Below are 26,772 nucleotides of genomic sequence, written 5' to 3' on the forward strand. Positions count from 1 at the left end.
AAAATTAAAAGAATGTATATAAAAAAAAACAGAAACAGAATCACAGATTCAAAGAATATACTAGTGGTTAACTATGGGGAGACCAAGGGGGAGGGGCAAAATAAGGGCATGGCATTGAGATGCAAACTGCTATGTATAAAATAAATAAACAACAAGGATATAGTGTACAGCATAAGGAATACAGCCATTATTTAAAAGATAGCCATAACTTTTTTTTAAATTTTTTACTAGATTTTTTAAAATTTTAATTTATTTATTTTAATTGGAGGGTAATAACTTTACAATATTGTATTGGTTTCACCATTCATTGACATGAATCCGCCATGGGTGTACATGTGTTCCCCATCCTGAACACCCCACCACCACCTCCCTCCCCATCCCATCCCTCTGGGTCATCCCAGTGCACCAGCCCCAAGCATCCTGTATCATGCATCGAACCTGGACTGGCGATTCATTTCACATATGATAATATACATATTTCAGTGCCATTCTCCCAAGCCATCTCACCCTTGCCCTCTCCCACAGAGTCCCAAAGGCTGTTCTATACATCTGTGTCTCTTTTGCTGTCTTGCATACAGGGTTATCGTTACCATCTTTCTAAATTCCCTATATAGGCGTTACTATACTGTATTGGTGTTTTTCTTTCTGGCTTACTTCACTCTGTATAATAGGCTCCAGTTTCATCCACCTCATTAGAATTGATTCAAATGTATTCTTTTCAATGGCTGAGTAATACTCCATTGTGTGTATGTACCACAGCTTTCTTATCCATTCGTCTGCTGATGGACATCTAGGTTGCTTCCATGTCCTGGCTATTATAAACAGTGCTGCAATGAACATTGGGGTACATGTGTCTCTTTCAATTCTGGGTTCCTCTGTGTGTATGCCCAGCCATAAGTTTAAATGGAGAATAGTCTGCAAAACTATTGAATCACTATTGTACACCTGAAACTGATATGATATTGTAAATCACCTGTACTTTCAATTTAAAATAAATTTTACTTATTGTATTTTTCTGAATATTCAAAGTATGAAGTGTGCATTGCAGGAAAACTTAACAATATTAATATATATATATAATGAAAATTAAAATCAGCTACAGCCTCACCAAGATGATACAATGTCAACTATGACTCACTGTATTTTAGATTCTCATTTAACAGCTCTCTGACTCCAGTGATTCAAGTTCCCATAATACATAGGCAATGTACAATTCTTTTTTATAGGGAATACATTCTTCAGATGTATTCTTAAGTCATGTTTTGCGTATTAGCACTGAAAATATATGAAAACAAAGTTATTATTAACCATGCAAATATTTCCAAGATCATTTTGTGGCTGATGGATATAAAACATTTGATAAACTATAAAATGCCATTATTTATTAAAGATATAATTATTTTATAAATTTATTTTTAGTAGAAGGATAATTGCTTTATAATGCTGTATTAGTTTCTGCCATACATCAACAGGAATCAGCCACAGGTGTACATATGTCCCCTCCCTCTTGAACTTCCCTCCCACCTCCCACCATTTACCACCCGTCTAAGTTGTTACAGAGCCCAGGTTTAAGTTCCCTGAGTCACACAGCAAATTCCCATTGGCTCTCTCTTTTACATATGGTAGTGTATATGTTCTCCATTTGTCCCACTCTCTCCTTCCTCCCCGCCTGCCTGTGTCCATAAGTCTGTTCTCTATGTCTACATCTCCATTATTTATAGGCTAGTGATAGAGACTATCTCTTTTGGCTATTATTAGCTGCCTTTTTATGCTACTAGATATTTTTAAGGTGAAAATACAGTTAATCATTAAATGTAATACCTGATAGAATGCATGATAGAATACATGTAGATATATAATTAAATATTGGAAGAAAATAAGAAAAATAGAAAAAAAAAAAGCCTTACAACTATCACTTTGAATTGTTTAATTTGGTGAAAATTCCTCTTGAAAAAAGGAAATCCCAGAGAATTTAATGTAAGGTGCTAAAAGACTCCACTGGAACCACAGAGATCTGAGTTAGAATTCCAGGTCTGCCATTTAATATCTATTTACCTTTCAGTAACTTACTCAGCATCTCACCTTTCTCCAGTGAAAAATGGGAATAATAATTGGTATGTTGCAGAGAGTGTTGCAGGAGTTAATGGAATGCGATATGTAAATCCACAGACCCCAGTACTTGGTTTATAATGTGAATTCCATTCCTTTCCTAGTAAAACAATAGGGAATTGTGACACTATTTGGATTCTAAAATTACTTAAATTTCCTAAGGGGAGGTAGAGATCTGAGAAGATCCTCAAGATATTCAAAACTAATCCGTTGCATCTTAAGAATAGATCTCAGACAACTGTACAGACAGCTATACTGTGAGGTCACTCAATAAGCAGGAATTTTCAGGATGGCTTTTGTTTCATGCTGGCAAATGCCTGTTTGGACAGGCCCTGGCAGACTCAGTAGAGCACGAGCCCACAGACTTTAAAACTTGCACTGTATAGTATTTTTCAACTTGTCAGTACATTAGAATCATCTGGGTGCTTTTAAAAATACCAATGTCAGGGTCCCACCTCCAAAGATACTGGTGTAATTGTTCTAGATTGGGGACCCCAAATCAGTGTTTTATTGCTATTTTTTAATTTTATAATGGCCTATGAAAAGACTCTGATGCTGGGAGGGATTGGGGGCAGGAGGAGAAGGGGATGACAGAGGATGAGATGGCTGGATGGCATCACTGACTCGATGGACGTGAGTCTGAGTGAACTCCTGGAGTTGGTGATGGACAGGGAGGCCTGGCGTGCTGCGATTCATGGGTCGCAAAGAGTTGGACACAACTGAGCGACTGAACTGAACTGACTTACTGATGTGATTTTTATGTGCAAGCCTCTTAACGTAAACATAAAGCCTTGACTCATATAATTTCTGGCTCAGTCTCTTCTGTGACCAGAAATGACCAAATATTTCCTTCTTAATATTCTTTTCATGTGAGATGTTGATACATTACCTTTCACAAAATTCTTCAGCATCACAATTTAAAATGCTAGTGGATACAGTGGAACTAGAAGGAGAAAGGAAGACTAGTATACCAGTTAACTGGTGGATTTCTCACATCTAAGCCAATGTAGAAGTTACAGCTGTCATCCTGAGCGCTTGAAGATCTTAATGAGCACACACTTTTAGCTCCAGATATGACTGAAATTGACAGACATTATGAGCTAATTTTTGATCCAAAAAATCTTTTGAAATTTAGTATCTAGCTTCAAAATAATTTATTAGATATTAATGTACTTTTAAATTTCTGAAGTTTTATTAAAAATTAAGTATTCTCATAGGGAAGAAAACACTAATATTCCACAATAATTGTCTCTATTTTTGTCTCAGTCACAAAGTGTATTCATTTTAAAGGGAAATGGCAACCTTTTATCAAATATTTTAATTCATCCTATATTCAATATTAGTTATTTATGTTAACTGAAACTGACATATACAAATGTGAGAAACTATCAAAATAATAGCTTTATTAATGTAACAACATATATTCTATGTCCATATAATCCATTTATTTTTCTTGATCCCTAATTTTTATTTCTAGGCAATTTGACAGATCCGTTGAAAAATGGCGGCGGTTTCATTATGATATGAAGATATTTAATCAATGGCTAACAGAAGCTGAACACTTTCTCAAAAAGACACAAATTCCTGAGAACTGGGAACATGCCAAATATAAATGGTATCTTAAGGTAAGTTTTTGAAATCTCTTTTTTTCAGACTGTTTTTATCTCCACCACAACATCACGACTGCTTAACTTCTTTAAGTTCAGGTTGTGAAGGATGATGGAAATGTATAATTCCTGACTTTTGTTGTCAGCACCGCACATGCTAGAACTTGTCATGATGATCATTTTGGAACGTTTTGTGTCAGGATGAGAGTCTAGACATAACCGGTTTATCTGATGAAGTGCAAAGTGTAATTGAATCTTGAATATAGAGAAGCATCTTGCAGCAGGGTGTCCTGTGGCTTTAGGGCAGTGTGTGTTTTTGCCTTATGTTGGACTTTGTCCAGGAGGAGAACTTGTGGTGTACTTAGCAATAATGTAGTCACTAGAAATATCCATCATTATAAAATTACAGTTCTGTTTCCCTAAAGACAGTCTGTGGTGATGTAGCAATATTCCTATATATTCTACTGACAAAATTTCTTCTGAGATAGGCCAGAGGCCAAAACAATACAGTAAATTGGCAGTACTTATTGACGGTTTTATGGGTTTTGTTAATGGAAATGCAACATATGGATTATAACCATCGTACAGTTTAATTTCAACTGGCAGTGTCTTTTGATTATGTAGATAAAGTGGATTGTGGAGGTTATAATTTAGGTTATAAAGTATATGGCTTAAGTATAAGAAATACTGGGTTCACTACACCAAATCTTAGGTACTTTCGCAATATTTTTTAGTTCAGATTGTTCAGGTAGCAATTTTCAGTCAAGGAGATTTGAACTGTGACCAGTTTTTGAATGCCAGAAAATATTGATTAAGACAGATGAAAGCAAAGAAAAGGGTAATACATTAAATAGTCCAGGCATTTCAAAATGCTGGTTTCATAAAAGTAATATCATCAACTTAACAATTCTCCTTTTTCAAATATTTTTGCATAGAAAAGATGCCTTCTGATATTAAGAAAGTAACCATTTATACACCCCCTATATATGTGTAAGCTATGTTAATGTAGAAAGTTAATACTGTAAAATTTTGTGTAATTATGTTTATATCAATCAAATCTTTATACTCATCAGCATTACCATTGCAGATAGAGGAAATTCATCGATTTCTAATCTGACATCATACAGAAAATATATTTTTAATAGCACTAAAGTGAATTTTGAGCCAATGTAGCATCACCAGGTCTCTGACTTAAAGAAAGAAATATAAGGCATTCTTGGGAAGATTTATAATCCTCTTACCATTTTGAAAGATGTCTGTCACAAGGTAGTTATACATATTAATCTGTTTTGTTATTAAAAAATATACTCATTATAAAAAATGAGGCACTGTAGAGGTGTATTGTAAGTAAATATATACCCACCTACTACTCCACAGAGAGTGATTGTTTTGGTATGGATATTGGTATATATTTCAGCTTGTCATCTCACTCAGCAATGGATACAGAAGGTTTATTAGGGAGTGTTTTTGGGAATTGAGCAATTGGTTTATGATATTCCTTGGTATAGTTTTCTTGATGTTTCTTATTCTTGTGGTCTGTTAAGCTTCTTGGATCTGTGTGTTCATAGTTTTAATCAAATTTAGAAATTTTAAAGGTGTTACTTAAAAATTATATTTTTCTGCACCTTGCCCTTTCCAGGGACTCTGATCGCATATATTATGCCACTCACTGATGTTCTGTTCTTTTTATTTTCAGTCTTATTTTCTCTGTAATTTATTTTTAAAAATTCCTATTGTCAAATGGACCAATCTATTTTTTTTAGCTTATCTAGTCTGTGGTTTATCTCATCTAGTGTATAACTTTAACCTCAGACACTGTTGTCTTGTGTGATTCAATACATTGCTGAAATGTGATATAAGAATTTTAACATTTTCCGTGTTAATATCTTAACAGACCTCAACATTCAATCTTTACCTTCTGGAAAATACGGAATAGAGTTACAATAACAGTTATAATGTTTCTTGTCTACCAGTACTATCATCTCTGTCTATTTTGGGTCAATTCCAATTATTTTTTCTCCCTTCTATGAGTGTTATTTTCCTGCTTCTTTGGATGACTGGTAATTTTTGATTAGATACCAGATGTGAATTTTAACTTGTTGAGTGCTTGATATATTTGTTCAGATAAATATTGTTGACCTTTGTACTGAAACATAGTTATGTTTGCTTGGAAGTAGTTTGATCTTTGGAGTGTATTACTTGTATACTTTGAGTTTTGAGCAGAACAACCTAAAATCTAGGGCTAAATTTTCCCCACTACTGAAGCAAAACCCATCTGAATACTCGCTCTGATGTTCCTGTATGATGTGTCTGGCAGGAACGGGTACTCTCCCAGCCATATGTGAGCTCTGGTGATTGTTTGCTTTAATTACTGTGTATAGTTCTTTCCCTTGACATTGGTAGTTTCTTGTTGTTGGGCTTCCTGGTAGCTCAGTTGGTAAAGAATCCACCTGCAATGCAGGAGACCCCAGTTTGATTCCTGGGTCGGGAAGATCTGCTGGAGAAGGGATAGGCTACCTTCTCCAGTATTCTTATGCTTCCCTTGCGGCTCAACTGGTAAATAATCTGCCTGCAATGCAAGAGACCTGGATTTGATCTCTGGGTTAGAAAGATCCCCTGGAGAAGGGAAAGTCTGCCCACTCCAGTATTCCAGCCTAGAGAAATCCATGGACTCTATAGTCCATGGGGTCGCAAAGAGTTGGACACAACTAAGTGACTTTCACTTTCATTTTCACTTGTCATATGGGAACTGGTTAGGATTTAACTGGAAACTGGAAGGGTGCTTTCTGCAGATCTCCAATGTTTATTCTCTGTATATCTGTCTCCTCTCTGATGTTCTGCCCTGTGACTCTAGCCACTTTGGTTTCCTTCGATACCCAGCTTCATCTCCTCATCTAAAGAAGACCCCCTGGTTTTCTGCCCTTGTCCTTTGTCATAGCTTGGAACTCTATTCAGAGAGTAAGCTGGGGCACCTGTAGGGGTCACCTCATTTGTTCTCATTTGTTTCTAATTTCTCAGAGATGACTGATTTTAATTACCCAGTGTCCAGTGTCTTTTAAAAAGTACTGTTTCATACATTTTGTTCATTTTTTAAAATTTTTAGCCAAGAAGTTAAATCTAGTGTAGGCCAGAGGCAGAAGTCCAAAGCAATTTTAATGTCATTTGATATTTTATTATGTTTGCTTCTATACAGTCTTGCATGCATGCATGCTAAGTTGCTTCAGTCATGTCCAACTCTTTGTGACCCTTTGGACTGTAGCCCTCCAGGCTCCTCTGTCCATGTAATTCTCCAGGCAAGAATACTGGAGTGGGTTGCCATGCCCTCCTCCAAGGGATCTTTCTGAGCCAGGGACCCAACTTGGGTCTCCTGCATTGTTGGCAGATTCTTCACCACTGAACCACTGGGGAAGCCCTCTATACAATCTTAAAGCTATTCAATATATAATAATTTTAATTGCCTTGAGAATGGACTAAAGGTCTCTACTTCTTCACAGTGGGATTTAGATGTAAGTGAATATTTCATCAGAACTTTGTTTCCTTTAATTGGATAATTGTTTTTAAAACTATTTTAGTCTGTTTTTTTTACTCATTCATTGGTGGCTCAGACAGTAAAGAATCTGCTTGCAATATAGGAGTTCTTGGTTCGATCCCTGGGTTGGGAAGATTCCCTGGAGGAGGGCATAGCGACCCACTCCAGTATTCTTGCCTGGAGAATCCCCGTGGACAGAGGAGCCTGGTGAGCTGTAGTCACATGAGGTCAAAAAGAACTGGACACGACTGAGAGATTAAGCATAGCACACAGTACATACATAAAGAATAAAAGGAACTTCTTTTATACTTGGAAAAAGTTTTTCTAGCTAAGGAACTGTGAATAACACAAATCTTCTAAACAGTTACAGTGTCCTTTCCCCCTCCCCCTGTGATTAAGAAGGTCCAAAATCATGCATATACACTTGTGTATACCTGCATAGACACACATACATTCAAGAAGCCTGAGGTTATCTTTCTAGTCTGTTAAGTCTCAGAAAAGGGTCCAGAAAGACACTATCAGGCATATCCATTGATAAGACAAATGAAATCTGGTAATTTCAGTTCTCTTGGTCATTATCATTATTGATTAACTAACAATGAATTATCATTGTTGTTGTTTAGTAGCTCAGTCATGTCCTACCCTCTTGTGACCCCATGGACCGTAACCCACCAGGCTCCTCTGTTCATAGGATTCTCCAGGCAAGAATGCTGGAGTGGGTGGACACTTCCTACTCCATGGTGTCTTCCTGACCCAGGGATTGAACCTGCATCTCCTGCATTGGCAGGCGGATTCTTTATCACTGAGCCACCAGGGAATCCCAACAATGAATAAGAGGATCTAAGTTTTTGATGAGGGATTATTTTAGGAAACAAAATGTAGATGCTACAGATTGGCAGCAGATAGATTTGTTGCCCTGAACTTGTAATAGTTACTCTGAGGAATATCAACCAAGTAGGCCATGTACTAAACATATTTACGAGGGTACACTGATGTTTCAAACCTTATGTGTATGAGTTTCAGCAAATGTGTCTGTGCTATGCTTAGTTGCTCAATTGTGTCCAACTCTTTGCGACCCCATGGACTGCAGCCCGCCAGGCTGCTTTGTAGGTAGGAATTCTCCAGGCAAGAATACTGGAGTGGGTTGCCAGGAGTGGGTTGCCATGACCTCCTGCAGGGGATATTCCCATCCCACATATTGAACCCAGGTCTCCCTCATTGTAGGTGGATTCTTTACCATGTGAGCCACCAAGGAAGCCCATATATCATGTCTAGATAGGAAATAAAATGATAAATCATCACACGTTATGAGCTTGTCTGTATATACTTCTATTAAGTTGCATTTTATTTGTATTTTTAATTTAAAAAAGATAAACCCTACTGACATTTGGTGTTATTATTCAAAATAAAGTTGCTACCAATAGTGTAAAGAAAAGATTGCCTGGCTCCATGCAACTCAGCTATTTTTTCCCCATCACAACTGAATGATAAAATTAAGTATATTAATTAATATTTTTCAAGATATTCTAAAAATGTCATGCAGCATGGGAAATCTTTTAAAAATATCACATTTTTATATGAGAAAACATCAATCATGTGATATGCCACTAAAATTGGTCTGTTAATAAGCTCACTTAGTTATTTGTATATGTCTTAAATATTCATTCAACAAGCAGTGATTGAATGCATATACAGAATTTTATCATCCACAAAATAGTGACATGCCACATTAGCTTATAGTAGAAGTTCTGAGGATTGTTAGAAGCCATATTCAAAAAGTGTGGGTTCAAATTACAGCTCCTTTAATAGCTACAGAATCCTGTAAAGTGTCTTAACTCTCTACATCTGTTTTGTTCTAAATAATAATAAAAATGAGATGTGCATAAAGTACTTAAAATTTCATTCTCCACAAAATAATTAGTCATTACACATTAGTCTAACTAGTTATACTTCCTAAGTGATTAACCTGTATCTATGAGAACAGGCTGGAGAAGGAAATGGCAACCCACTCCAGTGTTCTTGCCTTGAAAATCCCATGGACGGAGGAGTCTGGTAGGTTACAGTCCATGGGGTCACAAAGAGTCGGACACGACTAAGCTTTCACCTTCTTTCTTTCTATGAGAACAGACGTGCATTTACTGAATTGCTATCCAGAAACATCTGAAATACAGATTGAATAACCAGGTATTTTCAATAATGCTTATTTTTATGTCTTATTACATTTTCTCAAAGTATAACTCTTGGATTAAAAAGTGAGGATAATTCCACTTCAACCAACAAATCTTTCTCAGAAAGCTGGCATGTTTACCTCCTTTTAGAACTAACAAGAGTAAATGTTAATGAGAGTTTTCAAAGGGAAAGCTAAGCACCATGAAGGAAAGTTACAAAAATAATGTCAACTCATCTAGTGACAGAGTGAATTGGTGAGCCAACAAGTACACTGAGTGAAAACAGAAAAGTGAAAATCATAACATGCTAACATTTAGCTCTACATGTTCTTCTAGAGTAGAAAGAAATGAGTTTTAAAGCATGGGTTGTTATTTTAATGGAGCTGAAAATTCTAGAAGTTGGCAGTAGAACTAATAAAAATCAAAATTAGATTGAGTATTTTAAAAGGTGGGCTACCTTTCTACTAGTGGATATGAAGCCTGTTGATTTGATTAGATAGTGCTACTTAGTGAACCGTATTACAAGTTAACAGTCCTTTATAAAAACATTACCATGAGGTAGCAGGAGACCTTGAAATCTTAAATTCCATTTGAAATTCACTTCAGGAGGTAAACAGAAGTAGGATTATTTAGATAAAGCTTTTTCGGCTTTAAATTAGTGAATGGTAAGCATAGGGAATAAAGCAGCAATGTGTTATTGTGGCATGAGTTATCTACTGTTTTTAGGCAAAATATCTTCTTAAACTTAGTCTTCTAATATATCTTTCAACATTACTACTGTGTTTCATTCCTTCATAATATACATTGTATAATAGAAGTACAATATATTTTTATGTATTGCTGTAAATAAATACAGTTAAAAACTTAGCTTTGTAACATAAGGATACACTTTAATTCATGCTGATTATAGATACTTAAACAACATGGATTAAGTATGTCATATCATAATGTTTATGTTCACCATCAAATCTCAAAATAATAGTTTAAATTAATTGTCTAGTTAAGAAAAATGTACTTTTTTTCTTTTCTCAAATTAGAAATTTGCATGGAGAATGAAAAATTACATATAAATTATATAGTTATAATATTACTGTGATCTCTCAGATGAGGAAATAAATCAAGGGAAAAGGCACTAGCTTCTTGGAGTTGGCAAAGGGAAGGCAAAGAAAGAAGCATATAAAAGAGAGTCATAGACAATTTTAGTTGCTCTTCAGCTCTGCCTTACATTGGCTGTTTGTGATGGAGGAAAATTCCAAAGCACTTTGTAAAGGACCCAGTTCTTACAAGTTTAGATTCCAAGAATACACTGGAGCTGGATAACTCCTGCTCCAACATTTGAGACAAGTTAGTTCGTTAAAAAAAAAAAAAAAAGCTATCTTCCTCTTAAAGGATATACCTAGACTTTGTAATTGTCCTCACCTCGCTTTCTGAGCTTACAGCCTAGAAAGCCCTCAAGTGGCAGACACCATCATTGAAAAATCACTGGCTTGCCCAAAAACAAAGAATGTTGAATAAATGTGTATAAGTCACTGACACTATCTGCTATAGTGAATTTTTGTATTTTTATTTGGATATATTTAATACCTAATTAGTAAGGTACTCCCCCAAAGGACTCTACTGGAGATAACTGACTTTGAAATATGGAGTAAATCAAAGGCTATCTAGAAAAAAGGCATATGGTGTAAAAGACCAAATTGAATACAAGCGTGTTTTCTGTAGAGTTGGTTTTTATAGTGCTGATTTTACCAGCTGGCTGGTGAGTTTGAGGGCTTCTTAACAGTTACACTGCTGGGACTCAAATGCTGATAGAGACTTTGATGGAAAAAAATCATTTGAGTAAAAATTTCTGCCATCTGTTGCCCTTCATTAGGACCCCAGTGTTAAGAATAATTCATACAATTGCTGGCCCTTTATATTTCCCCAGCAGTAATAAAATTTCATAAAACTGTGTTTGGTGGTCTCAAAGCTCCCCTGGTTTCTGTAACTGGAGGATGCACACTAACATAAGGGAATCAACATGAAAATTTGCTGCAAAGATAATTTGTCTCTAGTCCCTTGCTTTAGAGTTACAGTGATGTATAAGTATGGGAATGCATCTTAAAATAAGCTTTCCAATGTTATTAGCTGGTAGAGGCATGAGAATTCAGTCTCTTAATACAGTTAAACAGTTGGGCACTTCATTCTTACGTAAATATTGTTTGCCTTTTATTGCTGCTTAGAAACTGCTCTGTAACTTCTTGGCTCCTATGCATCTTTTCAGAAGTAGTAACAGATTTATAGGGAGTTTAGCAAAGGATGGAAAGTCAGAGAGGGGCCTAAGTTGTTGCCTATCAAATGTCTTTTGTAAAATAAGTATATTAAAATAATTGGATAATCTCAATGGCTTGTTCTTCAAGTTCTGTTGTGCAGCATGGTATGTTTAAGATGAAAAATTGCTATACATTATGGAAAAGAAATAAGAACTGAAACTATAAGTTACTGTAATAGCCATAGCAGTAAAGAGCCGCTTAAAATGCATGGAAACACATCATCCCCAAGGGATCCCCATTCTTAGAGTAAGAAATTATCAGGAGAGTAAGAATCTATGAAAAATACGTAAATAAAGTGAAGCATACTAATTGCAAACTCCAAACTGGGGAGAGAAAACCCTGCTCACATCAACAAAGAAGCATTGTGAAACAGAAATTATTTAATGAAAAATAAGATTAATGCTGCTGCTGCTGCTGCTAAGTCACTTCAGTCATGTCTGACTCTGTGTGACCCCACAGACGGCAGCCCACCAGGTTCTGCCGTCCCTGGGACTCTCCAGGCAAGAACACTGGAGTGGGTTGCCGTTTCTTTCTCCAATGCGTGAAAAGTGAAAGTGAAGTCGCTCAGTAAGTGTCCGACTCTTCGTGACCCCATGGACTGCAGCCCACCAGGCTCCTCCGTCCATGGGATTTTCCAGGCAAGAGTGCTGGAGTGGGTTGCCATTTGATAAGTTTTATGTACAATACTTTGCAAAGAGGATGTTCTAGCCACTCTGATCTCATTGCTGTCTCTCCTCGCATACCTTCTTCCTATTCCTTCTAACGCTAGTTCCTTCCATTAAATTTGTTTTCCTTTTTGCTAGAAGTTCTACCCTATCCCTAGTCTTTATCCCCTGTGTCCTAATTCCCTCCGAGGACTTTTGTAACTTCTCTTTACTTACATATATCTGTGTTCTGATGTTATCTTCTCAGATATGCTTTTTATAAATTCTCCTATTTTAAAAAGGCCACACACACACAGGCTTAATTTATCTCCAAATTATCCTGCTTCAGTTTCATCATAACACTGTCATTTTTGAAATTTCAATATATGCACGTTTATTTTCTCTAGTTCCTACCAGAATGCAAATCTTGCAGGGACCTTGTGTTTCATGGTTCCCAATATACCCTCAGTACCTAGAACAATCTTTTCATACATGTAACATATTATATTCACCATAATGAATAACTGGATAAATGAATTATATTTTCATCATATTATTTGCCTAAACAAACTATCCCCAAACTTGTCCTTTCTGCCATTTTTACCCCATCTTCTATGCATGAAAATCTTCCTTTCATGGAGCCACCCTCTCTTCTTTGTACAGAATACTTGAAACACTCATATTTGCTGAAAGTTTAACAATATGATGGCTTCTATTCTCTGATCCTTTGAGTATATCATAAATATCAAAATTCATTCAATGAACGTTTAGTGTCAGCCTACTGTGTGCAAGGGAGGCACTTGGCTTGTGACTAGGGATACAAACTTGACAAAGTGTCCCCTTTCCTTTAGTAAGCTCACAGCCACATGTGTTCAGCACATAAAGCTCAGTTCAGTCACTTGGTTGTGTCCCAGTCTTTGCAACCCCATGGACTACAGCACACCAGGCAGGCCTCCCTGTCCATCACCAACTCCCGGAGCTTACTCAAACTCATGTTTATCGAGTCAGTGATGCCATCCAACCATCTCGTCCTCTGTTGTCACCTTCTCCCCCTGCCTTCAATCTTTCCCAGCATCAGGGTCTTTTCCAAGGAGTAAATTCTTCACGTCAGGTGGCCAAAGTATTGGATGTTTCAGCTTCAGCATCAGCATATGAAGGCCAAGGTAGAAATGCATGACAACATGTTAACACTGGAGCCAGTGTAGCAAAATAAGTGTTTTTCTACAGCAGTTAAGTATTTCTTACCTAGGTAGCGCAAGTGGTAAAGAATCCACCAGCCAATGCAAGAGACATAGAGGCATATTTGATCCCTGGGTTGAAAGGAACCCCTCGAGAAAGAAATGGCAACCCACTCCAGTATTCTTGCCTGGAAAATCCCATGGACAGAGGAGCCTGGTGGGCTACAGTCCATGGAGTCGCAGAGAGTCAGACATGTCACTCCTCTGTAACACTGCTGGGATTCCCGAAGTCAGCTGGGAGAAGATTTTAGGAAACAGAAAAGAGCAATATGGTGAAAGGCAGCATGAGGAGAGAGCGCTCTCTGAACAAGTCATACAAAGAGACTGAGAAAATGTTCTGACATGAGCTGTAAATTTTGAACGATGATAAAATTGACAAATTATAGTACAAGAGGCCTGTTCACAGATGAGTTGGTTCAGGATGAACTATTCATCAAGCTGAATAGCAAGTATCTAGTCATAAGAATGGTGAATCTTCCTACTGTAGAACCAAATTATAGATACAAGCCAGAGATCAGGGTTGTTTGCAAACATCATAGTTAACAAATTTTAAAATTCTTGTTCTTTTGTGAAGCTAGAGTTGACAGCACTTTACTGGCAGTAAACTTGTATTAGGCTATTCTGATCAAAACTAGTAAGGAGGAAAGATTCAGGGACATGAGTGAGTGAAAGATAGTAGAGAAGTCTAATATGAGTGCATATCAGACCACGTGGTGGCATGTTTCCCCTTGAGATTTTATTGGCTTACAATTACTTTCTATTTGTCAATAAATAATTTTACTTTATAGCTTTAGAGTCCTCGAAGTTTTAGTGCCCTCCTTGTCCTAGATATAGTCATTCATTTTACTTAATTGGATTCATTTTGAGGAATAATTCAACCTGAAATAAACTAATATTCCTACCATAGGCTCTAGAACTCCATGTGGAACACTGAACTGATCATTATTAGTGTAAATATCTCACCTATGACATCCTTCAGATGTCTGACAATTAAAAGAGTTTGATATAATACATAATACACTAAATATTATTGACACTGTGAATATTAAATTCTCCAGAAAAGGTATCTTATGGGGCCAAATCCTGCTAGCTGCCTGTGTTTGCAAATAGTTTTATTGGAACCCAACCATACTTATTTACTATCTATAACTGCTTTCTGGCTACAAAGGCAAAGATAAGTGGTTACCATGGAGACTGCCTGGCTCACAAAGGCCAAAATATGAACTATGTAGCTTTTTACAGAAAAAGTTTATTAACTCTTGCATTAGAAGATAGAGTAATAGAGTAATAAAAAGTTGCAATAAAAGTACAAGGGTCCTTCTTACCCTCTCTTTAAATATTCTTTGTTGCTTGAGATAACAGTAAAATAGACTTCAACCATGATTATCAAATACACTAAAAGTCATGGTAAGAAAACGTAAATCAAAATAGACTTGTTATTAGAGTCAACTTCCAACTCCATGCATTAGGAGAAGGGGTAAGATTAAAAGTAAAAAGAGATTTTAAAGTCACATAGGTAGTGTGTGGTGGACTTAGCCATTTTGCAGAGAATATAGAAACTATTATCCTTACTGATAGTACTGCCAGGTCCTCTTGAGTACCTGAGCAGTCTTCACAGGACAATAAATCAAGTGTTTTGTCCAGGAGAGCTCTTGAGTTTGTTCTGCCAGAGCATTTCTCCTATCACCTCTATGGTCCTAAGCATAGGACCCAAGCTGGGCCAATCATATTCTTTCTTGAGACTTTTAAACTTGAGATAAGAGATAAGTTTGGACTTTGTCCGTTCTAAAGAGAATCCCTGGTCAACACCAACAAGCGACCCTTGCTGTGGGCACCCTCTAGAGTCCTGATTGTCCCAAGTTTGATTCTTTGATTTTCCCTTCCATCCTCTGAACTCCATTTCCTGATTGTGGATTTCCTTACTGGCAGAGACAGTTTCTATTGCTTATATGTAAAGAACTCTAATGGCGACCTAGGATCATCAGAGAAACTCTTCTTCTAGCATGGTTCCTTTTGTAAATACGTTTGAGTACCCTTGGAGAGCCTGCACAGCATAACCATTTGCATGTAATGAACAGTGTGCAATACTTTGAGATTGATGTGCAATTTCTATTTGACAGGAGAAAAACAATTAGGATCAACTGTGGTCGTATATTCCAGAATACCAATGTTGTTTTCACACTTTAAGTGTTGTTGGGTCATTATATGAGATCCATAATTTCATCCTGTTGTACCCACTTTTGCATTACCATTCAGTCTTAATTTATTATACACTATTAAAAGTTTTTAGGTAATTTGTTCTTATTGCTACTCAGACATTAAAATGTCTACAGGCTGTGAAAAGGAATAAATTTAATGTTCCAGCATAGTTATCCAAATCCTGGCATTACAACTGATAGTACAGGCTTATATTGTATTGTAAATCCTAGTTAACATGGATTTATTTTGAAAATCCCTTTTACTGCTATTTTTAAATAATACATTTTCAAACATTTTACCCTTGAATTTCTATTTGTTTTTAAATAATATATGACACTTGTATGTGCTTACAAATGGGCAATATATGTATTTTTAAATATTAACAATGGATTGCTGAAACAGCCTTAACTTTAAAACAACACAATTGTTTAAAAAATAATAAGCTACACAGCATGGCTTAACAGAGGCTTGTAAACCTTTGTTTAAGATCCACATTCTGTAATAAGCCAACACTACCAATCCATAGTTTATAGGATTTTGCAATTTTTATCTTAAAATCAGGACTATCCCTAAAAGAGTATTCAGGGCAATTCAACCAGTACATAACCACCCAAGATACTGTCATCTAAGGAGACAGAACTCTTCAAATCCTTCATAGTCTCCTTGGGATATCATGAAGAACAGAAATTTTGAAATAGAATTGTAATGATGTTCAAATAAGAGGAGTCCATGACACTAACCACTCCCATGCACAAGGCTGGGAGTCTAATCAATTAGATGTCCTACCTGAGGGATGGATCTGTCCATGAAATTACCCTTATTTTGGAGAAACTGTGTAGCACCACTATGTTTGAACATTTACCGCTAGCAATTCCTTCTATTTCAATTAACCTTTAAAATCAATACATGTATTCAGCAAACTTTTACCTTGGAGCTACTTTCTGTTAGACCCTGTGCTAGGTGCTTAGGACATAAAAATTAACAAAATTCCAGTCTACTCACAGAGAAGTCAAGCTTCACTAAAGTTGATGGACATTTAAACAATTGAAACATCAATCGTACATTCAGTAGAGGGATATTTAAGCAACTAAAATAACACCTAAGAGGTGTAATAGAGATATGTACAATAACAGGTGTTGGGGGAAACACGAGAAAAGGATTGACTAATTGACTAGAATATTTGGAAGTGCTTCACAGGAAAGAAGATGAGGGGAGCCTCAGTTCAGTTCAGTTGCTCAGTTTTGTCTGACTCTTTGTGACCCCATGGACCACAGCATACCAGGCCTCCCTGTCCATCACCAACTCCCGGAGTCTATTCAAACTCATCTCCATTGACTCGGTGATGCCATCCAACCATTTCATCGTCTGTCGTCCCCTTCTCCTCCTGCCTTCAATCTTCCCTAGCAACAGGGTCTTTTCAAATGATTCAGTTCTTTGCATCAGGTGGCCAAAGTACTGGAGTTTCAGCTTCAACATCAGTCCTTCCAGTGAACACTCAGGACTGACCTCCCTTAGGATGGACTGGTTGGATCTCCTTTCAGTCCAAAGGACTCTCAGGAATCTTCTCCAACACCGCAGTTCAAAAGCATCAATTCTTCGGTGCTCGGCTTTCTTTATAGTCCAACTCTCACATCCATACATGACTACTGGAAAAACCATAGCCTTGATGAGATGAACCTTTGTTGGCAAAGTAATGTCTCTGCTTTTGAATATGCTATCTAGGTTGGTCATAACTTTCCTTCCAAGGAGTAAGTGTAAGTAAGGGGGGAAGCCTACATCCAGAAAAAGGGGAAAGCATTTAAAAAGTGAAGGTGTTAAGAGAAATTGTGGTTTAATTGGGACACAATCAGGATCTCTATTTCGTGAAGCAAAATAGAAATTTTCAGGGTTCATCACACAGAGGAAAGTATTATTTCACTGATTTTTTGTTATAATTATGTGTGTGTTATTTCTGATTGTCAAAATAATAATTGTGATAATATGATGAGTATAAGGGAAAAATATTAGTTTTTAAAAAATTAAGAAGCCAGTTTAGAAATGGATAAGTAGGGAAGATGGTATAAAACCACATTTACAAAAACAAGTCCAGAAAGATACAACACAATACTTATTTAATTAACATTTATAATACTATTTATTTATTTAATTGCAATAGTGTTTAAAGTTGCTTTTAGTTCCTTTATATTTAAAGATTATAAGAAATATTATTTGATGTGATTCTCAATAAAAAACAGGAAGTAGTAACATTATACTTATAACTTTTATGACTTAGAACAATTAAATAATTTTATTCCAAATCACAAGCAAATAACTGAAGGCCTTGGAATCTGAATATTATGTGGCTTACTGACCATCAGCCAGAAGTTTGAAATGTTAAGAACAAATTAAATCACAGCTCTGTCTAATAAGTATTGTGGAAACTAATAAAGAGAATAATATCCACCACTCAGTATAGGGCCAGGCCCTCCTAACAGGCCTTAAGGATATTAAGTAATAAAAATGAAACTTCTTTCATCCATAAAAATGGTATTTAGTGATCAGTATGACCCTAGTTAAACCCATCTTATGTCATTATCAATATGAGTGATGCATAACCTCTTTATTGCTATGGGTTATCATTTGACCCATGGTTCATCAAAATCAGAATATTAGAAGTTATTTTTATTATTAGAGATGATGTTAGACTTGTTAATGATGACAGTAACATTAGTCATAACATAATGCACTTTCCAATTTATGAAGCACTTTCAATTACATTGTCATATTAATCTCCTACTGAGATATAGATTTGGGAGATCCTTTATGAGCTACCAGGTAGCTCAGCTGGTAAAGAATCTGCCTGCAATGCAGGAGACCCAGGTTTGATTCCTGGGTTGGGAAGATCCCCTGGAGAAGGAAAAGGCTACCCACTCCAGTATTCTGGCCTGGAAAAATCCATGGACTATATAGTCCATGAGGTCACAAAGAGTCAGACACGACTGAGTGACTTTCACTTTCATTTTTCTTTATAAGATGTCCATTATTGAGAGAATGGTAGATACAAGAGCACCCATGATTTGAAATAAAAGCAGGATTTTGGTAGAAGGCCAGAATTTGGTAAGCAGCCAAGAAGACAAATCTGTGTGTAGCGACAGCTGATGTTCTCTAAGAAAAACCTTATCAAAGGACTTTCAAGAATCTTCTCCAATATCACAGTTGGAAAATATCAATTCTTTGACACTCAGCCTTCTTTCTGATCCAACTCTCACAGCCATACATGACTACAGGAAAAACTATAGCTTTGACTAGACGGACCTTTGTCAGCAAAATGATGTCTCTCTCTTTTTTTAATACACTGTCTAGGTTTGTCATGGTTTTTCTTCCAAGGAGCAAGCAGCTTTTAATTTTGTGGCTGTAGTCACCATCTGCAGTGATTTTGGAGCCCAAGAAAAGAAAATCTGTCACTGTTTCCATTGTTTCCCATCTATTTGCCATAAAGTGATGGGACTGGATGCCATGGTCTTTGTTTTATGAATGTTGAATTTTAAGCCAGCTTTTTCACTCTCCTCTTTCACCCTCATCAAGAGGTTCTTTAGTTCCTATTTGTTTTCTGTTAGGAGAATGGAAATGACTTTAAGTGGCAATAGCTTAGGGAACTCAGGTTCCCAGGTGGACGGTGTTTGCTCAGACTGGACAGGCAAATTTGGAACTCTTTGTGAAGGACATTGAAAGATCCATGCCCAAGTCTGTGTTTTAGCATATAAATAACAGTTACTGAATGTATTTTAGTAGAGTGTCTGGACAAAAGTGGAAGTTTTGAAGACAAGCTTTGTTCGGGACACTTATGGTTTCTTTTGTACTTCCTAGATTTTTACACTATAATTTTGGTGAGAACTTTGTAAGGCAAGCTGTAGCTTCAGTTCAGTTACAGTCATGTCCAACTCTTTGCAACCCCGTGGACTGCAACATGCCAGGCTCCTCTGTCCATCACCAACTCCTGCAGCTAGCTCAAACTCATGTCCGTCGAGTTGGTGATGCCATCCAACCATCTCATCCTCTGCTGTTCCCTTCTCTTCCTGCCCTCAGTCTTTCCCAGCATCAGAGTCTTTTCCAATGAGTCAGACCTTCACATCAGGTAGCCAGAGTATTGGAGTTTCAGCTTCAGCATCAGTCCTTCCAATGAATATCCAGGACTCATCTCCTTTAGGATGGAATGGTTGGATCTCCTTGCTAACTGAGGGACTCTCAAGAGTTTTCAACACCACAGTTCAAAAGCATCAATTCTTCAGCAATCAGCTTTCTTTATTGTCCAACTCTCATATGCATACATGACTACTGGAAAAACCAGAGCTTTGACTAGATGGACCTTTGTCGGCAAAGTAATGCCTTTGCTTTTTAATATGCTGTCTAGATTGGTCATAGCTTTTCTTCCAAGGAACAAGCATCTTTTAATTTCATGGCTGCAGTCACCATCTGCAGTGATTTTGGAGCCCCCTCCCCCCCAAAAAAAAGTCTGTGACTGTTTCCATTGTTTCCCCCATCCACTTGCCATGAAGTGATGGGACCAGATGCCATGATCTTAGTTTTTTGAATGTTGAGTTTTAAGCCAGCTTTTTCACTCTCCTCTTTCACTTTCATCAAGAGGCTATTCAGTCCCTCTTCACTTTCTGCCTTAAGGGTGGTATCATCTGTGTATCTGAGGTTATTGATATTTCTCCCAGCAATCTTGATTCCAGCTTGTGCTTCATCCAGTCCAGCGTTTCTCAGGATGTACTCTGCATATAAGTTAAATAAGCAGGGTGACAGTATACAGCCTTGACATACTCCTTTTCCTATTTGGAACCAGTCTGTTTTTCCATGTCCAGTTCTAACTATTGCTTCTTGACCTGCATACAGATTTCACTTTGAAGTAGTTTAGCATACTTGAAACAGTGCATCCTCAAATTGTTATTAGAAGAACATACATGACAGATTTTATGATCCTGTTATGCTTATTTTCTTTCTAGACATTCCACATGTAAACACATTTTAAATGGTTTATTTCTACTTAAGTATCCATCTGAAGGTGTTGTGTGTGTGTGTGTTTTGCTTGAAAATAAGGCGGCACATGTGATTAAGATGGACTCATTGTGGTCATAGGGAATCAAGAATCTCACATTAAAAGATCAAATTAATTTTAAAAAATAGGGCCGAAATTGGTTATTTTGTATATCATTGTCAGCTTTCCTCAAATCAGATATTAAGCCCTTGCTTCGAAAAGAGGCAATACTACAGAATGGGTATCAGCATGGGCTCTTTGCTGGTTAGATTCCACCAAGTAACTCTCTCAATATATAACTAAACAAATATTTGTAGAGGACTTACTATGTGCTAAATACTATTCTGAGAAACAGGGATCTGGTAGTGAAACAAACAAGTATACACTCTCGTAGAGTTCTCAAAGGAGAAATAAAGGAAGGTCTGTGTAGTGATAGTCCCATCTTTAATTTCTTCTTTCAGAATAAATATTCCTCTTTGAGAAATATGGTCCCTCATTATCTATAACTGTCAACACTGCAGTAATCATTTAGCACTTCTAAGTAATTTCTACCTTTTGGCTGATGGAAACTTGGAAGCCCAAACCTCTCATTGCACAGAACTGTTGATGAGTAAGACAAGGGAATGATTTTCTCTGTATTTTGTTGGCTATCACCTGACAATCAGAAAGAGCCATAGGCAAATTGCTATGAGAAGGGCTCACCCATGAAGAAGATGGAAAGGGAGGAGGGAAGAATGAAGGGTGTGAGAGATGAAGGGTCATCCCCTAAGTTAAAAAATTAGAGTATAACAGGAGTTGGAAGTTACCCTTAGCATCTTCCCTACACAATCTTTGGCTTTGCTTGCCTGATCACCACTTCATTCACTTTTTTCATTTATTTCTCAAATAACTAAATGGAATAAGAATTATTCTTTTTATTTAAATCTGAATTGTAGAAAGTTAAGGAACGTTCTAGGAAGAAATCCAGCCATCACTTCCTGGGTCAGGGTGTTTTATAGTTTGCACAGAAATAGTTTCATTCACTAAAAGGAAACCTCAATCCTCCAATTCAAAATAAATTTTAAGAAAGGAAACCCCAAACTGAGGCAGTGATGTAGTCATTAATGGTCCATTTGTACAGTAATGGAATAAGTATTTTTACCATGAGCAATATTTTTCCAAATTCCTAGGCTCTACCTCACTTTAAAGTGTTGCATTTGTGTGAATGCTAAAGTTCTTGAGTATCTTGTAAGTTCTAACAGCATCACATTAATACTGAGCTAATCCAAGCTTTGTTAGTGAGAAAAGTATATTCATTGAATGAGTTCTTGGGTCTCCTCCAAATAGAGATGTGTTTTCCAAAGTTTCCTGATCATAAGAATCACAGTATTAGGCCTCTCTCTGGTGCTGCCATGTCTGATTCAATAGCCACTAATCATATGAAATACTGAAATGCAGCTAGTCCTAAGATGAATTATGAGTGTAAAATACATGCTGAGTTTTGAAGACTTAAAAGTAACATAAAAGGAAGTAAACTATCTCATTGCAGGTGAAAATGATACTATTTTGTCATAGTAAAGTAAAACAAATATATTATTAAAAGTAATTTTTTTGGTGTGGCTCTTTGAAAATTTGAGATTTCATTTGTGGTTTGCCTTATGTTAGGGCTTCCCTGATGGCTCAGATGGTAAAGAATCCAACCTGCAATGCCAGAGACCTGGGTTCGATCCCGGGGTTGGAAAGATCCCCTGGAGGAGGGCATGACAACTCACTCCAGTATTCTTACCTGGAGAATCCCAAGGACAGGGGAGCCTGGCGGGCTGCAATCCATGGGATTGCAAAGAGTCAGACATGACTGAGGGACACAGCACAGTGAATGCAGAGTCTGATGTACTTAGTTTAGAATGAAGTCCTATTTATTAAGGCCAAATGTTTTTTTTTTCCCCCCCTTAATAATCAGGAAACACTGGGGCATTTTGAAGGGGAATAAATAATTGATGTTCATTATACAAACTAATTGGAGAGAGCAATGGCACCCCACTCCAGTACTCTTGCCTGGAAAATCCCATGGACGGAGGAGCCTGGTAGGCCACAGACCATGGGATCACAAAGAGTTGGACACGACTGAGCAACTTCACTTTCACTTTTCACTTTCTTGCATTGGAGAAGGAAATGGCAACCCACTCCAGTGTTCTTGCCTGGAGAATCCCAGGGACGGGGGAGCCTGGTGGGCTGCTGTCTATGGAGTCGCACAGAGTCGGACACGACTGAAGCGACTTAGCAGCAGCAGCAGCAGCATGCAGACTATTGGGAAAAGAAAACTGATGACGTGGGGATGGAACAAAGAAATGACTAGGGACTGCCCTCCTTTCCCAGCATCACCTTCTTCCCAGCCTTTTTCTTTCCTTTCTTTCACCCCAAGTTTCACACTGCAGAATTCACTATCAGTATTCTGACATAGGAACAGACATAGAAGTGTAAACAGTCTTAAGTCTCCTGTAGGATTTTATACTTAAAAAGAAAGGAGAAGGAATTCAAGATCAAGGGTTACTGTATAATTTGTGGGATAGGTGGAAGGGGTATGTTTTTGAGATAGGAACTGCAGATACCTCTGATGTGCCACTTTTGGGCACCCTCCCTCTTACTGAAAGTTCACACAGGAATAAAATTCGGGGAAGCAGCATTATTTAGTAGCTTGCAACTGAGCCCTTGGCCTTCATAGTCCTCACTTCTGCTAGTGGCTCAACACCCTAGAGGGCTCAGTTAAAACAAACTCATTCCAGAGTTGGCCACAGGGAGTATTTGCAACTGTCAGAGCTTTAGTGAATGTGGAGTGTCTCTTACAAGAGAAGCTGAAATTTCTGGTCCAATTCCTATCTGAACTACTAATTTTTAATCCATCTTCACAGTGCCTGAGGAGAAAGGTTATCAAAGGGAATAATGTCCAAATTATAGTATGTATCTTGGCCATGGAAGTTATTAAATTTTAGCCAGTATTTGTTATTCTTTCATTTATAGTATGAGAAAGGAGTGTAATGAATCTAACTCTCTGTCCTGGCGTACCTCTCTCATCACATTCACAATAACCACATGGCAATACTCATGCCTTTTTCATATTTCTGAACTTTATTTCTTTTTGTTTTTTGCATCACTTTGTTTCTGATGGGTAAGAAAACAAAAACCCACTATCAGCTGCAAAGTTGTTTCATCTTCAGTTTAAACAGATTCCTTTGTATGGTATTCAAAATCTTGCATGCATATGGCATCATGAAGCTAAATAGGTTTTTATACACTATGTATTTTTTAAATAGACATTTATATTTTCAGATTATTAATATGTTGTAGGTCAATTGAGGACATTTTCAACAATAAAGTATAAAGGAAATCCATAATCCTCCACCTAGTGTCAAAGTGAAATTTTGTTAAGAAACATGATTTTCACGTAATTCATGATCAGTACATGTTGGATTTTATTTAACACATTGATGAGGGAGCCAGTAGCAAGACAAATCAGCTACAAAAGAAGAAACAGGAAGTAAATGCTTCTATATAAGTGCTTAAAAAAAATTCTGGAATTAGATTGGTAAGTTTGATTCAAAACAAGTTAATATCCTACAGCATCTAGGGTTATATTCTCTACTGGATAAAAAGGTCATTTATATGATACCAGTTTTCTACAAGTTAGAGTTTAACCTTACTAAGTAGTGGGACTTCCCTGGTGGCTCAGAAGGTAAAGCTTCTGCCTGCAATGCAGAAGACTGGGTTCAATCCCTGGGTTAGGAAGATCCCCTGGAGAAGGAAATGGCAACCCACTCCAGTACTCTTGCCTGGAAAATTCCATGGACGAAGGAGTCTGGCAGGCTACAGTCCATGGGGGTCGCAAAGAGTCAGACATGACTGAGTGACTTCACTTTCACTTGACTGAGTAGTAAAATGTCTGGACTCAAATTAATAGTAAGCAGTAAGGCAAACAGATTTGCATTTCTCTGAAAATATAGAAGCCCTTTTGAGGGCGTGAGGGACAGTTAGATAACACCCTGCTGTGTTACTTGAACATATACAGCTGTCCCATGGCTTAATTTTCAAGTTTTGTATAATTTTTTCTTAAACTAAAAATAGCTACTGTTAATTTTTTAAATATTTCTTCACCAAGTCTTTTCTTCCTATGGATTTTCAGTTGGAATGTGCTGTATATTTATCACCCATTTGCAATCTATTGGTAAAGCTTAAAGATCAACAATTAATATATCCCAAATGTTCACAATTCCTGAAGTGTTAAAGAAAACATATCAGCAACACAGTCTCACATTTTCAGGACATGGTATTATGAAAAATCTTGACACTTTAAATACTGCTTTTTTAGTGTAAAAACTGTGATAATTGGGTACTTCCAGTAACCACATAAAAAAGATTATCATGATTCCAGTCACCAAAGAAAGCATATTTGTCAATAGGAACAGATATGTCTACCCCTTTAAAAGGTAAATCATGTTGATTCTTTTTTTTTTTTAACTACCATGATGATAAATAGAAAGCAATTGATTTGGTGCTTCTGAAACTTATGTCTGTATAATTTTTATCACTCCATATCATTACAGAATTCTTTGGGAAAAGGTACCTTTGGGTATAGGAGGAAATATTGCATATTTCAGCTAAATAAATTGCAAGAAAAAGGCTGAGGATTTAAATATACAAATTACGCAGGTATCTAATCTAGGAAGCAATATGAGAGCATGAATTTAAAGGTAATACTTGTTACTTACAACTGGCTTATGATCCACATGAAAAAATACAAGGAAAAAGTTTACAAGTAAATAGAATTTTAAGTATACATCAGAAAGAACATAGAGAATTAGAAACATATGCATATATGTTCCATATATTTGGATTCAAAAGTCAGAACTCATAAATCAGTTGTGTAAAATAGGTGTTACCTGGTTAACACATAAACACCAGGACGTTTCTTTAGCAATAGTTGAAATTAAATTTCTAGTTTGGAAGAATCTCCTTAAATTTATGACATTGTGCAGCTGCAAGAAACTTGAGTCATCTTACTATCAGTGTAGTTCATCCAAAATTTATGGAGCCCCTGCTTGTGTGCCAGGTCAGTGCTAAGGAATCATCAATAGATACTGGTTATTTGCTGTGTATGGTATGTATCCCTTTAGCAGTGTGGTGAAGCCTATGAACTCCTCAGAATAATAACTGAATGCGGCATGTAAGTATATAGGATTACAAAGGGCACCAATTAATATCAATGCAGAAATAAGTTTTATCCTTATAATTTTACTATTTATGAGTTATATTACATTGTATTACTATATAAGCTTCCTTTTTAATACATTAAACAATAAGATCCAGTAAAAGGTATAATAAGTACTGCACTTTCTTTTTTTGTTGTTGTGATAAGACATAACATGAGATTTACCCTCTTTGAGTTTTTTTTAAATACACCATAAGGCATTGTTAACCATAAGTACAGTATTGTACAGCAGATCTCTAGAACTCATTCCTCTTGCCTGACTGAAGCTTTATATCCTTTGAATAATAACTCCTCATTTCTTCTTCACCCCAACTCCTGGCAACCATCAATCCATTCTCTGCTTCTATGAATTTGACTATTGTAGATACCTCAGATAAGTAGAGGAGAGGGCAATGGCACCCCATTCCAGTACTCTTGCCTGGAAAATCCCATGGATGGAGGAGCCTGGTGGGCTGCAGTCCGTGGAGCCGCTCAGAGTCGGACACGACTGAGCAACTTCCCTTTCACTTTTCAGTTTCATGCATTGGAGAAGGAAATGGCAACCCACTCCAGTGTTCTTGCCTGGAGAATCCCAGGGATGGGGAAGCCCGCCATCTATGGGGTCGCACAGAGACAGATACGACTGAAGCGACTTAGTAGCAGCAGCAGCAGCAGCATATAAGTAGAATCATTAAGTATTTGTCTTTTTTAACCGGCTTGTTTCTCCTCAC

The 26,772-nt window shown here is 37.0% G+C and overlaps 1 protein-coding gene across 1 annotated transcript in view; it reads left to right on the top strand.

Moving 5' to 3' along the window:
• Positions 1-26,772, top strand: part of DMD (dystrophin) — a 1,795,368-nt gene that overhangs the window by 594,284 nt on the left and 1,174,312 nt on the right. Inside the window, exon 39 of the mRNA XM_068961890.1 lies at positions 3,587-3,734. Within this exon, the coding sequence (XP_068817991.1) occupies positions 3,587-3,734 (148 nt within the window). The remainder of the gene's footprint in view (positions 1-3,586; positions 3,735-26,772) is intronic.

Source organism: Capricornis sumatraensis, chromosome X (assembly GCF_032405125.1).
Source record: "Capricornis sumatraensis isolate serow.1 chromosome X, serow.2, whole genome shotgun sequence".
In the NCBI taxonomy this organism is placed as follows: domain Eukaryota; kingdom Metazoa; phylum Chordata; class Mammalia; order Artiodactyla; family Bovidae; genus Capricornis; species Capricornis sumatraensis.